The sequence below is a fragment of the Lissotriton helveticus genome, chromosome 6, assembly GCF_964261635.1.
Source record: "Lissotriton helveticus chromosome 6, aLisHel1.1, whole genome shotgun sequence".
Classification (NCBI taxonomy): Eukaryota; Metazoa; Chordata; class Amphibia; order Caudata; family Salamandridae; genus Lissotriton; species Lissotriton helveticus.
In genome coordinates this window covers 1,382,622,602-1,382,638,413 of record NC_136067.1, presented here as the reverse complement: position 1 = coordinate 1,382,638,413, position 15,812 = coordinate 1,382,622,602, and the positions used below count along the sequence as shown (strand labels likewise).

The 15,812-nt window shown below is 46.6% G+C and overlaps 1 protein-coding gene across 3 annotated transcripts in view; it reads left to right on the top strand.

Annotated features, from left to right (window-relative positions):
- AMD1 (adenosylmethionine decarboxylase 1) overlaps positions 1–15,812 on the top strand; it is a 137,608-nt gene that overhangs the window by 20,530 nt on the left and 101,266 nt on the right. The window contains exon 2 of one of the 3 annotated variants that reach the window (XM_078649162.1): positions 2,183–2,269. The exons of 1 other annotated variant lie outside the window; for it this stretch is intronic. In XM_078649162.1, the coding sequence (XP_078505288.1) occupies positions 2,183–2,269 (87 nt within the window). Of the gene's footprint in view, positions 1–2,182; positions 2,270–12,934; positions 13,025–15,812 lie in introns of those variants that run through there. One more of the 3 variants, XM_078649163.1, reaches the window with a different exon arrangement.

The following is a 15,812-nucleotide window of genomic DNA, read 5'->3' as shown; positions in this document are numbered from 1 at the left end:
AGTCCACATTTGTAAAGCGCACAATCACCCGTAAGGGTCTCTAGGCGCTGGGGGCCGTCGGGAAGATTAAGCGAGCTATTGCCCAGAGTCACATGGTGCTGGGCTAACCTGCCGTCGGAGCCGGGGATCGAACCGTGGTCCCCAGATTCCAGCGTCAGTCGCCCTGGCCGCGGCGCCACAGTGTACCTCGTGCAAATGCGGAGTACCCTGTGGCAAATAACTGGCTGCGCCAGCGCAAGCATTTTATCTCTGATTTGGCCATGTGGGTCTCTTGCAGCAAGGCAATTTGTATATGATGTAGCTTGAGGTATGAATAGATGTGATACCTATGTGACGGCGAATGCAGACCCCTCACATTCCACGTACCTATCTTAATTGAAGACAATCCCCACAATGCATCAAGTAATCGTGTGACTGCAGCAGCCCCAACAGACACATACAATTGTATCACCTGCGGTTTGATATCAGCGAGCGTAGATTCCAAGGTAGTGGTGTGGTCTGTTAGTTTCCGGTGATCTGTGTGCAGATGTGTGAGGTCAATAGCCACTTTATAAAAGCCATTGCAAGTATCTGCTCAGTTTTTTGCTCTGGGTTCATCGGGTTCTTGGTGAACCTACAAGTCCTATATATCCCCACAACCAGGAAGGTCCAGCGGATGTAACAGTATATTGCTTTCAAAGAGTTGTCATAATTAGAAGTTACATTTAACTGTTAGTTTCTATAAAGAAACCTTTAAGGATCAACACAAATGACCCCTTGCTGAATTCAGAATTGTGTCTACTTTTCCAAAATGTATAGCTTTCCTGGATCCATTATTGCTTTCATACCCATTTCTACCATTAACTGGAAGGAGGGTGAAAGCACAAAAAATAGCAAATAGGCAATGTCCCAGAAAAATGCCAAAAAAGTGTAAAAAATGTTGGTTTTCTGACAAGTCTGCTTGTCCCTGAAAGCTGGGAAGATTTCAGCCCCACAACCCCTTTTTGGATACCATTTGCAGGGGAAAACCAGACACTTTAATTTGTAGCCTTTTTTCGCATTTTTCCACCCAAAGAACAAAATGTAGCTTTTTTGGGGCTAATTTCTGGGCCCCCTCAAGGGGAATTCACAAACCCTGGGTACCTTTAGAATCCCCATGATGTTGGAAAAAACGGACGCAAATTTGGCGTGGATACCATATGTGGTCAAAAGGTTAGAGGCCTAAGCAGGAACTGCCCCAAATAGCCAAAAAAAGGCTTGGGGGGGGGGGGGGGGGGGGCTAGCAGTAAAGGGGTTAAAAAAGCAAATCTCACTAAGAATGAGGAGGATTAGTCTCCTGGCTGCATGTCCTGTGACAGCAGAGTACCACTAAATTGAAACACATCCGATCCATGGTGAAAACAGCAGAGCTGGGCAGCAGTTCTGAAATGGCTACCCACCATCTGCACACGTGACTTACCGATGGGAGCCCTGCGATTCTTTGAGCACTTTAAGCTTTCCTGTGATGGGCAGTTAAACAAATTTGACAGAAGTGCTCTGCGCCAACCCGAAGAGAGAGACACAGATACATACTACATAAAGTTGAAGAAGCATAGTACTTATCCCATGTATTTTTACGAAAGAAAAATGTATAATAAAGAACAATGCACAAATAGTCACAAGTACTTTAGAAAGCTGCTGAAAGAAGTACAAAAGATAGATGCCACCTTTTCAGTTACTGAAAATGACTCGTTCGTTTACAGTTGTTTACATTAGAACTTGAATTAAACCAGTTGTTTCCACAGGTGTTGTTTTCCAGACATTAATTGCTTAGTTTAGTGTCATCTGTATCGGGCATCTTGTACGGATTTCCAGTTAAGCATTCTTTGCGTTTGCTTACAAGTCAAGTTGAAGAAAACGCCTTTGATCTAGATATTAAATTAAATGTCTGCTTGCCTTTGATTTAAAGTTGGTGGCTCTCAAACCACTACTAAATTCACACATTTCAGTTATTTGCATATTCTACACCTTTCACTGTCATACGTGTCAAACCTTTCCAAGACGACTTTGCTGATTTTTTGTGGCATTTTATTATTCATCATTGGAAGCTTGATTGCACGAGTTCACAATTACTGAATGAGTTGGTATCAAATGTGTTTGTTTTTTTTACAACAAAAGGTTAGTGATTGCAAGTCTGGCCTAAACTGTGTCTTGTCTTTTCTAGGTTTGAGTGGGACAAACTTTTGGAGAATGTGCATTGTTTGATCATAAGTGTGACAAAAACTGACAAGCAGGAAGCTTATGTACTCAGGTAAGCTATGCAATTTGTCACGTATTATTATTTACAAGTCATCTAGCATAGTATTTCACATTAATGGTTTTATTGAATTTGACGACTGCTAATTCGACCCTCAGCCGATTTTATAAAATTGTTAACCACTAATTACTCACGGAATAGCGTTCTCATTTCGGGGACATGTTGATACAAATGTTAAACATGCTACATATAGGTCCAGGCTTAATTACTTTCACCCCTTCAGAGCACGTTACAATCTAAATATCACCAAAGAGCAGAGTATACATTATAACTCGCCTGTCTTTTACTTGCTGTGGGGTATGGTTGAGCCTTACTGTGTCGAGTTTTATCCTCCCAAGTGCCACGGGCACATGTGCACAGCATTACTGAGATTGTTTTAAGCTTGCATAGAGGTTAACTAACCTCAGGCAAGTTAGCGCCTCTGGCTGCTGTGTTTGTGTGTGTATATATATATTGTGTGTATATATAAAGCAACAATTTCCAGTTTGCTGTCCAAGGAAAAACACGCTCTCTAGAACAAGACACTCTGGTGTCAACGTGTAGAGCATGTTCTGCTCAATAAACTGCACATTTAGTGCTGGGAATGTGCGTGCTCTCTTTGTACAGCGAACTGGAAATTGGCGCTTTAAATGTTACTGGGGGGGTCCACACCTGGGAACGCTCTACTCTCAGGGGTCGTGTGCTGTGTATATATCTTTTCGCCTAAATATATATATTACACAGTGGCCATCACCACTGTGCAGTTGAGTTTCTACAAGAGCTTTTTTTGTTTGCTTCATTAATAACTTTTGCACAGTTTGATTAATCTTAACTTTTTAAAAACAAAGTTCATCGACCTCATCTCCGTAACAATCACAATTATGTTGTGGCTGCCATTACTGGATTTGGGGACAATAGTATCATTGAAATGCGTGGTAGAGAGCCTGCTTTTGGGGTTATACAATAAGCACATACTACCAGTGATAACAGATTTTAGCCAAAATATATAATTTGTTGATGTTACCATACTTATTTTAGGATGTGTTCGAAGGTGATTTTTACCCTTTGAAAAAAATGCTTATTCTTAGCGGATATTTGAACCACGGTTGAGACTTTTTTTCCTCTTGATTTTCTCAGAGGTTATGGAAAGTACTCCAGAAGCTGAAATGAGAAAATATTTTCCATAAGTTTACACTATTTCTCTCAGCTGTGAGACTAAAGTCTGCTATCAGCAGTCGGTTGATTCACAAGTGTGCTACTGTAGCCTCCCACAGTGTGCTAATGAATACCTATGGCACTAACATTCTGTATTTGACAAGTGTGGCTGGCATACCTGAAGCCTTCACAACTAGTGTTCTTTATTTGAGTGTAGCTAGCACACATGAACGCCTTGGTGAAATCAGAGCTGTAAAACTGAAATAATTTCCCGCAGAGTATACAGCAGTAAATAAAGAGGTTCCTTTGTTACAGAAATGAATTGATGCTCTAAAAAGCTACGGTGAGGTCACATGTTCTGAGTTCTCAAATGTCATTCTCCATTCCGGTAGATCAGTATAATATGCAGACTCAAACTTTCAAAATCAGCAGCATTCTGTTAACTCCTTAGTAAGCAACTGCATGGTCACTGCTGAGGTCTAATGAACTAGTAGAATATGAATAGTTTGTATTCAAACAAAAGTAAAGCATTCCTGAACACATTTTTTGTTTCAATAGGAGCAGTTGAATTTAAAGCTTTTCCTGAAGAACAGGTTCAAGTAAATAAGCATTGAGATGTTAATGCAGGCATGAAATGGGAGGGTTGAAATGCGAGTTAAGGGTGTTTAGGCATTCAAGGCATAATGTATTAAAGGGCTAAATATTTGAGAGAAATGTGCATACCTACAGTGTCCCCTTACCATATCTCTCTGCTCAGCCTACCATACACACTCTTCCACATGCCCTAATTTCACTGTTTTTTTTTTATTAGCATTTTGTTAAAATACAAAACATTCCAACAGCATAACCCGCCAGTATGATACGTCAATCCTTAATTTTGGGGCAATCATAAAACATACAGTATTACATTACCCATTAGTTGGGTCCCTCGTGCATACAACAATATAGCTTACATTAGGTAAGTGACTTCAGGGGCTGTTGACAATTTAGGATATATACACAAGTGTCCGAAATCAAGACATTCCGTTACCACAGAAGACATAGTCCAAGCAGTCATAAATATACATCAAAATTCACCACCTATTAATACATAAAGGACTGTCACAGGTCATTTAGTGCCCAGTAAACCCACTATCTAGCGCATGGTTGTGCCTCCGTCTCCAACTCGGCAGCAGCCTTCTGAATCTGTGCCCATTGTAGGAAAGGCTCCCAGATGTCGCGGGGCCTGGGGTGGGTGGCATGAGCTCCCAGAATGTTGTCAGTTGTGTGTCCATATGTTACATCGGCCAGCCAATCCCCGACCGATGGCACCCTCCTCCTACCCCAACACACCGCCACCTGTCTCTTGGCAAATAATAAAAGCAGCGCGTGCAGTTTGTGTTTTTGGCGGAGTGTCTTTAACATATCTCAATAAACCTAATGTGGGAGATGGGATGTCAGACCGCCCCACTATTTGGTCACTGAGGTAAAGATTTTAGACCAGTAGTCAGTGAGTGCCGGACAGGCCCATGCCACAAAAACGTGGTATGGGAAAATCCACAGCGCCAGCAGCCCTCATTTTCTCTGAGCCCCCTCCTTTGTAAACTAATGGATGTTCTATAGAATCTGTGTAGATATTTGAAATGGATCAGCCTCCACCTATAGTTTGGAGAAAGTTCTGTGAGCTGCCCACAACAGAATTCCCATTGTGCTTCAGTTAGCGTGGCTGGCAGGTCGTTCTAGTATTGCATTGACTTGGGATTTACCAATGGTGCCGAGTTCTGCATTTGTTTGTAGAGTCTTGTGGCCAACTTGCAGGGGGATGGGGAACCTACCAAGTTATCCAATGCGGGCAGCACTGCGGGAGCCGACAGTAAACTGCTGCTGAGAGCCCTACACGCCGTACAGAGTTTGTGATACAAGAAAAGCTCAGCGAAGGGCACAGTCTGTCCATTGTCTGCAGATGGAGGGGGCCTAAACTCATCATCGGGAAACAGATCAGCAAAGGTATGAAGATGTAATTTTTGTACTAGGGATTTGCTAATCCCATCCGCAATAAGGGGCAACAGTGGGTTTTGTGCCAGCGATATCGATGGGGCATATAATATCGGGACTCCTGCCCTTTTATGCAGCTCCTCCCATGCCCATCTCAATGTACCCGCGGTGTCTATGTCCTCCCTGGGGCTATGTGCTGGTCGACAGCCACCTTTAGAGGGACAGGTGTAACAGCATCCTGTTCCATTGCTACGTGAGGTTGGAAGGGCGTCGGATGCACCCAGAAATGCAAATATTGGGCCTGAGCGCGTACAAACGCATGTCCGGGGCACCCATGCCTCCTTGACCCAGTAGGTCTCCATATATCTCAAGATACCCTGGCCTGTCCACCCGCCCATGCCAAAGTACTGAGGTGTGACTTAAGAGTTAAAAAAAACTGCGACGTAAGGGGAATCGGGATATTAGCAAACAAATATAAAAACTTGGGCAGAATGACCATTTTAGCTAGGGCTAGCCTGCCAGTTAGGGACAGCAGCAAGTTTGTTCATATTTTGACCTTCTCCTCTAGCCACACAACAGCTCTTCCATTGTTCAGATTTCCTGTGCATCTCGGCTGATCCATATGCCCAGGTATTTGACCGCTTCTGCTTCGCACTTCAGGGGTTATTCGGAATCAACCCTCAGCGTACTCTCCATCAAGGGGAATATCACCGATTTTGACCAATTCAGAGATCCCAGCCAAACCCCCAAAGCGAATGAATTCCCGCAAAACTGGCTCCATATTATCTTCCGGGTTGACAAGGTAAAGGGTCACGTCATCGGTATATAGGGATATCAGGAGGCTCCTTGAGCTGAAACCTATGCCTCGGGTCGTGTGATGCTGTCGGACGTGGGCGGCCAGTGGTTCCATTGCTATATCGAACAATAACCGGGAGAGGGGACATCCCTGCCTTGTGCCTCGCGATATAGGAAAGGGATCAGAGCAGCAGCCTGTTCACCTTAATCCGGGCGCTGGGGTAAGTATAGAGCAACCGTATTCTATTAATGAAAAGCGGGCTAAAACCCATACAGCCCAAAATGGCAAATATATAGGGCTACTCTAGTGTATTGAACGCTTTTGTAGCGTCTAAAACCACCACAGCAGCATGAACCTCTGGGTGTAGATAATGTAAAACTGAAAAGATGGTACGTAAGTTATGTGATGATCTCCCCGGGATGAACCCTGACTGGTCAGGGAGTGCAACCATAGGTAGCAGAGGCTGCAGCCTATTGGCAATCAGTTTTGCTAGTATTTTAACATCAACATTTATCAGGAAGAGTGGTCTGTAAGAGTCCATTTCCATCTCTGACTTTCCGGGCTTCAACAAAGTGATAATTACAGCTTCCCTCATTGTATTGGGCAGTATTCCCTCCTCCAAGGCTTCCTCGTACACCGCCAGCAGTCGGGCGCCAATTCTTCCACATAGGTTTTATAAAAGGACGTGGTCAGACAGTCAGGGCCGGGGGCCTTGTCAAGGGGCATGCTCTTTATAACCTGGGTGACCTCCTCGACAGTAAATGGGAGATCCATATATTTTCTGCGGGTGTTATTGAACCAGGCTAATGCAATCGAGTCCATAAAGGAATGCAATCCCTCGGGGCAGGTCTCTTGCGTTGCAGTGTAAAGATGGGAGTAAAAACGGAGAATGTAGCCAAAATTTCCTCCTGCCCCTGACTGTGATGTCTAATGTGGTGTGTATTTCATGAATGTATGTTGTGGATCTGGGTGGCTTTATCATACTAGCCAGCGTGCAGCCTGGTCTGTCTCCCTCCCCGTAGCTCCTCGCTTCTGTGTGTTTACCCAGAAATGTAACCTCACGCTGCGCTTCCTCGTTAGAATCCAGCAGCTTGGCCTTCAGCAGGCCAGTGGTTTCCAGTCCACTAGTTTCGTATAATTGCTCCTCCAGTGCCCTTCTACTAGCCTCTATGGAGACAAGCGTGCCCCGTATTGCCTTCAACCCTCCTGCTCCTGGCGCTGCATTTGCCTCTAATTACAACCTTAAAAGCCTCCCAAGTGAAGCTTCGGTGTCAACTGAGCCTGTATTCAGAACAAAATATTCAGTTATATCAGACCGGATCTCATCCATAAAGGCATCGTCTAGGAGAGCATGCGGTGGGAGGCGCCAGGAGAAGGCACGCCTCAGCAAATTTGTGATCGATAGTTTCAAGAAACATGGAGAATGGTCAGACAGTGGAATGGTCAGACAGTGATCTAGGCATGTGTTCCACATTCGTGGCCCAAGTAGCGACATCCCGGGACACCAGCCAGTGATCTAAACGGGACCATGCATTGTGGTGATCACAAATACAGGTCCCCTCCCTGAGTGAGGGGTGTCTGGCGTGCCATGTCAACCAACTCCCCCTCATCCACTATCGCCCTCGGGGCGGCGCTAGCTGCTGGAAGCAAGTTGCAGGCGGCTCCTTTCCTGTCCAGGTCGTCATCTAGGATAGCAGTGAACTCTCCTCCCCGTAATATAGTAGTTCAGCTAGTCGCCCTGATTTGGGACCAGACCGTATCAAAAAAGTCTGGAGAATAGACGTTAGGGCCATAGATGGCTACAATAGCTATAGACACCACATAGCAACCCCTGTACCAAAATGTACCTGCCCTCTGGGTCCCCGCGTACGAACCCCTCCCTCCAGTCCAACCCTGTTTAAGCAGAATAGAAACCCCTCTTGCGTAGTAAGAATAGACTGCAGAGTCCCCAACAACTATGGAGAAGTATTTGCGATGGCGTAACGTTCAAATGAGTCTCCTGCAGTATGCACATGTCAACATGGCGGGATAAATAAGCATGAACCAGTCTCAATTGCCTACCATCATTTAGAAAATGAAAAAATAAGCAAGTCGTTCTTTGGCTTGACTCCTTGGGCACAAGTTCAGGCTGGATCCCCAGCTAATAAATCTCTTCAGTTAGATTATTTCGTTTCAGAAGTATTTTATTGTTTGTTATAATTCTTATTTTCCATAACAATCTTACACTCGAGTTTTTGTCACTTGTGTAGTTATATTTGCAATAACTCCATCCTTCTATGCATTTTTTATAGTTTATACGTTAAAGTGGCCTCCCAATGCATTTCGACGCAATAGCGCCTTTGTCAAGGGGTCTGTAAATCAAAAATGAAGTTCATTAGTACCACTGTCCTATCGCCCACAATATTCTGCTAATACATAGCATTTAACATAAACATTTGTTCAAACATCATAGTTCACCTTTTGTACAAAAACATTATACGTTGTGATTCCTGCTTCAACTACATACCCGTTCTCAAATAAAACAGGTTCTATAAATCTCATTACCCACTGAGCATCACACGAGACATTGTAGCATATATCAACTCGCTAGTGACTGGATTATCATAACGTGAATAGCGTGGCCTTTGTTTCTAAGTTGGGATGATGCAATCTCTCCCGGTACAATATCTTTTCTTTAACGTTACGCGGTTTAACAATGTGTCGCTTACCGTTATTCAAACAGCTCCATGTCCTGGTTCAACTATTGCTCCGCTGAACTCCGACCTGTAGGTACACAGTCGCGGGCGGGAAAATATGCTCAAAAGACTGCTCGCGGAGGACTTCCGCATACGCCTACTAGCTAAGGGTGCCGGGAGGTGGAATACTCCGTGAGTTTAAAGGGCCGGTGTATTAATGTGCTATGGTCTCTCGATAATGTGCTCATCTAAATATTTAAAGGGCCAATGTTACAAACAAACAATAAAATACTTCTGAAACGAAATAATCTAACTGAAGAGATTTATTAGCTGGGGATCCAGCCTGAACTTGTGCCCAAGGAGTCAAGCCAAAGAACGACTTGCTTATTTTTTCATTTTACCGTTTCTCCAGAGTGGGGAGAAAGCCGTGGAGCACAGTAAAACACATTCAAAACGTTCTTTTAAATTCAAGCAGTGCTCAGACTAAGTACAATTCTTTGTGATTCACTACCATCATTTAGCCCACAAACATTCAAAGTAAGGCAGTTTAGCGAATTAAGAGACATTTGTAAGGTATTCACACACACACACCTATTGTATATGCACCCACGGTTCTGGAACTCCAACCAGGCATGACAGAAATTAGCTACCAAAGTACAATCCATACTGGCAAATGATGAAACAACCCCGGGCCCCCCCCCCCAACGCCCACTCCAACCCCCCAATCAGGTTGTAGTATACCCACCCTAGAAAAAAGAAAACGCACATATAGATGCATTAGAACTGGGATTCTTCCCTTGGGGGCGCAGCAGCACTGGCCAACTACCTTGCTTTGCACAAGGTGGCCGGGAGTTCTGCAGAGGATGCCACCTGCCCCAAACCACAATCATACAAATCCAGAACAAATAACGTAATATAGAGCAACAAGACATCTGGGAAAGACACAAATCGACAAAGCACAAGTCCCACATCTTAATAGTGCAAGCAACCAGCATATGGACCATGCGATACCCAGATTAGTCATTGTCACTTAGATGGTCTCCTGATATCCCCGCCACCTCCCGGTTTCCCTTCGACTTCTTCCCTCCCACATGCTTTGCAAATTTTAGAGCAGATTTCTTGTCTCTAAAGAAGTGGGAGGTTCTGCCAAAGGAGACTTTTAGCTTGGATGGGTACAACGGTGAGTACGGCATCTGTGCCTGCAATAGGATTCGTTTTGCCTGGAGATATTATCGCTGCGCCGCCTGTACCGCCGGGGTGAAATCAGGATAGGAGATGGTTGTTCCCTTTGTGCGTGATCTTGCCTTTCTCCCTGGCCATCCGGAGAACAAAGTCTCTATCTTGATAGTTGAGGATAGTTGAGGAGCTTCGCTATGATAGGCCTAGGCGGTGCATAGACAGAGGCTTTTGTCCCAATGATCTATGGGCCCTCTACCACAAAAAACTGGGAAAGATGGGTCAAATAGCTCCGTTATGTAGGTCTCCGTTTTAGAAATGGCTGTCTCAGGAATCCCAGTGATGCGGAGATTTTTGCGTCTCGATCGAGCTTCTAAGTCATTGTGCTTAGCTCTGATGACTTCCAGCAGCTTGTGCATGTGGACCAGCTGCTCCTTTTGTCTCCACCTGGAACTAGTGATACTCTGTGTGACGGTTTTCCAAGACATCAAGGCGTGTCTCGTGTCGACACCTGCGACCTGACTGAGTCCAGTTGTGCAGTCAGGGTGTCCAGTTTAGTGTCTATATTCTGGAGGCTAGATCGCATCTCCAGCATACGCGATGTCAGATGCTCCCCTTGGTCTTCAGCATGTGAGTCTTGTTGACCCTCTGCCAGCGCGTCATGCTCTGTCTCCGCATGGCGGGTGGAGGGCTTGTTTTCAAGTCAGTTTTGGTTGTTTGGCGTCTTGTTTGCCCACGGCTGCGGAGGCCCCAGAGACGTGACAATGGAACCCAGATCAGGACTCACTCGACCACACAGGAAGCTGCAGTGTCTCTTCTGTCACCAGTGCACAGTACTTCCCCGTTGTCACGCCACCTCCCGTGGTCTCCACACCGTCCTCCGCGTTGTGCAAGGTCACCGCACCACTCTGGCAAGGATTGCATCACTCGTGTCCGAGAGAGTTGCGTGATTAAACACCTGTGGCGTCACCTGTAACTCACAACCGGGCCACTCAGACCTCCAATCACCTCTGGTGCTCCCACTCAGTCAGGTCCACTAGCCGCGGCCGGCGCCACAGCGTCCAAGGGCGCAAATGTAGAAGCATGGATTCAGTGCAGCAATTTTGTATAAGAACACGGTGCTCACGTCTGAAATATACAGCAGATCTCCTCCGGTCGCAACTAGATCTGCCCCCCCCCCCGGGTCTGCTACAGTCCCAGCAATTACCAGCCTATATCGCTTGCACTTCACGACTGTCAGCCCGGGTATCTCAAAGTTTCCTGCCCAAGCAGTGGCTAGCAGTGTTGCGTGAGTTATCCCCAAGATGGCGGCCGGGGAGCCACGCGCAGGGCTTCAGCCAGCCACAGAGTCTCTCCTCACAAAGCTGGGGCGTGTGGGCAGCGCTTGGCTTTCCTCATCTCCTCATTAGTTAGTTTTTTTGAGCCCAAGGTCGGGTACCAGCGGCAAGTAGGCTCACGTCTGCACAGCAACCGGCAGTGGCCCGAGGCCCGCAATGAGCCGCAGGCTCGATTTCCAGTTCCGCCTGGGCCCGTGCAGCAGATGGACCCGTGTGAATGCCTCCAGCACAGCTCCCCTCTCACCACATGAGCACACAGGCTCTCAGCAAATCTCCACGTCCCGGCTCCTGGACATAACCTCTCAGATACAGCCGCTGTGGGCTAGATGGAACCCCTCGCATCGGCACTGGGCCCACGCTCCAGCCGCAGCGGGCTCGATTTTAGGCACGCCCCTCTAGCAGCTCCACCGAGCGTGCAGTTCACCGGCTCCTGATCTTCACTCCGGCAGATCACCGTAGTTCTTCCATCAGAGCCCCCACAGTCTTAGCTCTGCATAGAGTGGGTTTGGGCAGTTCGGCACCCACCCGAAGTGCAAGATTTATTGAGGTTTTAATCCCGGCCGGCGGAGTGCGCTCAAAGCGGCCATTCCGCTGTGCAGTCGGCCACGCCCCCCCCACTGAAGAAACGGTTAGTGACATTATACTTAAGTGTTGAAATAAGGTAAAAACTAGTATTTAAAAAACACCCCTCAAGTTCACCTGCTATAGTTTACTGACCTAACTAGAACTTCCCCCTCTGCCAAGCATTGCTTATGACCTCATATAACATCTTGCCATGATATGTAAATCCCATCAGTTATGACATCGCTGATCACCCCTCAAATGATGGCTGTAACACAATCATATAAAGTATAGTTAGAGTACACATTTAGCTCGAGGCATGCAAATAGTGTAAATCCTGGTGAGAAGTTTAATCCTATATTTTAAGTTCTATGCTGCTCAGTCTACAAATCACAAAAGTTTGGGTTGGAAGAAGTATTTAATGGCTGAGCGCACAATAGCAAAACACACTTTTAAAGGGGGGTATTAATGAGACCCTAGGGCAGTTGGACGGTAATCGGTTATCTGTCATCTCACATTTCTTTACTTGCAAGCTTTTGATGCCCTGTTTTATTTAATTCTCAGTCGCGATTTTTATTGGCTGATTACATTTAATTTTCCTTGAGTGGTGGTTATGCAGTGTTTTCCGTATGAGAGCAATTGACATATTGAAATGTTAAGTCTTAACACAGGTGTACACTGTCATTTATAGTTGCTTTCCCATGTTGACTGATTAAAAATATTTATTTTGGTGTTACTATGGAACTCCGTATTAAACTAAGGGGTCGGGTGGAAGATGGTTTATGTAACATTTAAATGAGAAATGGCAGTTATGTTCTCCCTTCCTCAGAGTTAAAAAGGCTGAAGGGGGGGTTTTGTTGAGGTAGTTCACTTTACCATTACTAATGCATGCAGTAAAGGGACCATTGCTGATCTTAGATTAGTTTGACACCTCATGTGTCCAGAAGTGGGTGTTAGAAATATTCACATGTTTTTTTTCTGTTCAAGCTGGAGATTCCTGGAGCCAGTTGGAAAAATAAGGCTCAACCGATGCTCTCCTGTACTGTAGATGTGATACTGCATAATGTGGACCACAGAAACCAAGCAGTAATATAGTGTAAGCTTTTCTACTTAATGGCCCACGCAGAATTCAAGATGACTGGCCCTTACCTGTAACTATTGCACACTAAGCATTGCTGGGTTATCAGCATTATTCTAAATCTGTTTTGCTGCAGCATTATGGATATTCTCTCTAGTATAGACACAGAACACAAGACCCACATAAGAGTTCAAAGTTTGATTCTGCAGAGGCCACCAGTGCCGACTTCCCTGCAGAGGAAGGTGCAATTTCAAACTATATCAACCCTTAGCCAGACTGCTTCAAGATCAAGAGAAGACTTTTTGGCACTGAATGAGTATGTTGAAAGATAATAATAAACAAGCATCTGCATAGCCAATAGGTCTCGCCTTTGGGACCTTATAAGTGTTTAGCTATGCAACAGTTGGTGTTCCACCAAGGAGTTTGTACTGGATAACTAAACACTTATAAGGTCCCAAAGGCGAGACCTATTGGCTATACCAATGCTTGTTTGTAAAATGTCGCCGAAGCAGTGTTTTGCGAAAAGGCAATTTGCAAATGTGTGCCGCTTTTTTAGCCTTCCCGGGCTGATTTTTAATCCCAATCCAACCCTGATACATCACAGAATAGCGAACATGTGCCTTAAAAGAAGCTAGACCTATTGGCTTTGCCAGTGCTTATTAGTAACGGATAAACGAGTAACAATCATTCTGCAAATGTGAGACTGCGACTTAAGCATTACAAAAGGTCACTGGACAGTGGTCTTCGGAGTTTTCCAGTGACTCCGCCCTAATCTTCACATAGCACCTAGCAGGATGAGAGGCTGCAGAGGAAGCAATCTCGCGCCCTTTTCTCCCACACCCTTCCAGAATCTTGCATCTCACACGTCATCGACTTGGCTTTACCGTCTTTCACGCTGTCCTCCTGCCGGCTTTTCACCCCTTCACCCCCTCTCTACCACCATTGTAACCTCCTTCAGCTCTGTGCACCCCTTTACACAGTAGCACATGGGTGACCATCGCTGCGAGCTCTCCTCAGCGAGGCCAGGGATTGGATGGGCATGTATCCTAGACTCTTATGACCCGCAGCCATGCTCCAGAGCGCCCAATCGTGGCCCTTATAAACAGAGGCGATCACTTCACGGTGCTCTCCCCGTACAGGGGGATGCACCGGATGAAAGCACTAGAGACACAACATCCGGTAAAAGAGCCACTCCGAGGGACTGCGCCACAACACCGGTTCCTGCAGGGTTCACTGAGCTGTTCAAAGGCCAAGCTTAACGAGTGCTGGGCTGAGACCTGGCAGGACCCGCCCCACCTAAAGCTGTGCAAATTAGGCAGAGTGAAGCGGCTCTAAGGAGGGAGAGTCCGGGAAGAGTGAAGGACAGGGGCTAGTGCTCTACGTGCACCTTCCTCCTCGCAGCGCTACATAAATAAGGCAGGCGCTGTGAAGTAGCACTGCACTAATGCACCCCTGGAGGCAGGCACTGCCCTTGCTGATCCTAAACAGGGAAGTTGTGTACTTGAGAAACTTATCTTTACCCTCTGTAGAGAAACGTGAAAGCAGGAAGTAAGTGACTGGGCCTGTGTGGAATCACACACGTTCTGCACCGGAATGTGATGTTCGCTGGTGCACGATTGTGACCACCAGGCCTCTGAGGGAAGGCCCTGGGCGTCAGTGACGCGCCCTTGCATCACCCACACCTGTCAGCGAGCAGAAATCCCCTGTCAGTGAGCAGAAATCCCCTTCGTAGTGCTTCTCCAGTTGTGAAAGCTTCTCCATTCGGCCAGTGGGGCAATCCCCGAGGCCAGGACGGCTGGCCATGCACTGCCAGGCCCCACGCACTAGCTGGCACCCCCAGGGCTGGCATGGGGGCCTGGCACCTGCCGGCGCTGCTTTTGTTCAGTGGCCTCTGGGCGCTGTTTATAGCCTGGGTACAGGGTGGCCCAACCTGGAGGAGTAGTTCTCAACTCCCTGCTCCAACCCTGGCCAGAGGACTCACTCCTGGGGTCGCCTCTTCGGTCTCGTACTGGAATACCCGTGCCTTCTCCCAGTGTTTTTCCAGCACCTTGAGCTCAAGCCCTCATCTGCGCTCACGCACTGCTCCAGGCGTGCCAGGGAGGCACGGATGAGCCACTTGGGTGCTTGGCACCTGCTGCAGTTCCAGTGGACAAGTAGCGCCCCAAAGCCTAACACAGCGCAGGGATGACGAGACCACCACTGCATGGAGGTAGCCTAGGTGACTTCTAAGGGTGGTCAGACACCTGCGAGGGTTTCATCTGCTCTGATGAAGCCCCAGGCCAGGCTCCCAAGACCCTCTCGCATCCGCACAGTGGGGGGAAGAGATGCATAGTAAATACTCCTGCACAGACATGGGCACACACCCTACATACGCACATGACAAAAAAGTCCAGACACATTTATATAAATGCAAATATATATACGTCGAGAGTTGAACGTATGGCACAAACAATTAAGGCAGCGCACTCTGGACTTTTGGGTACGTTGTACAGTGTTAACCTTGCGGTTTCCAAAGCGCAATCGCTATAATCGCAAACAGATTGCGCCGCTGCGCGCTCCCGCAAGGTAAACGCCATACGTGCACGAGTGCTGATTGGAAACAGTGCAGAACATGCACGAGTTTCCAAAAAAGGCTGGAGTGGTTCCAAGCAGTCACTCCAAAGCAGCGCGCAACGAGACCTTAAAAATACGAAGGTGGATACACATAGCCCCACTGAATAAACATGGAATGATTCTCAGTGTGCATGTGAACATTGAATAAAGCAAATAAATGGCTGTCATAAGATTTCAACCCAGAGTTTCTGAA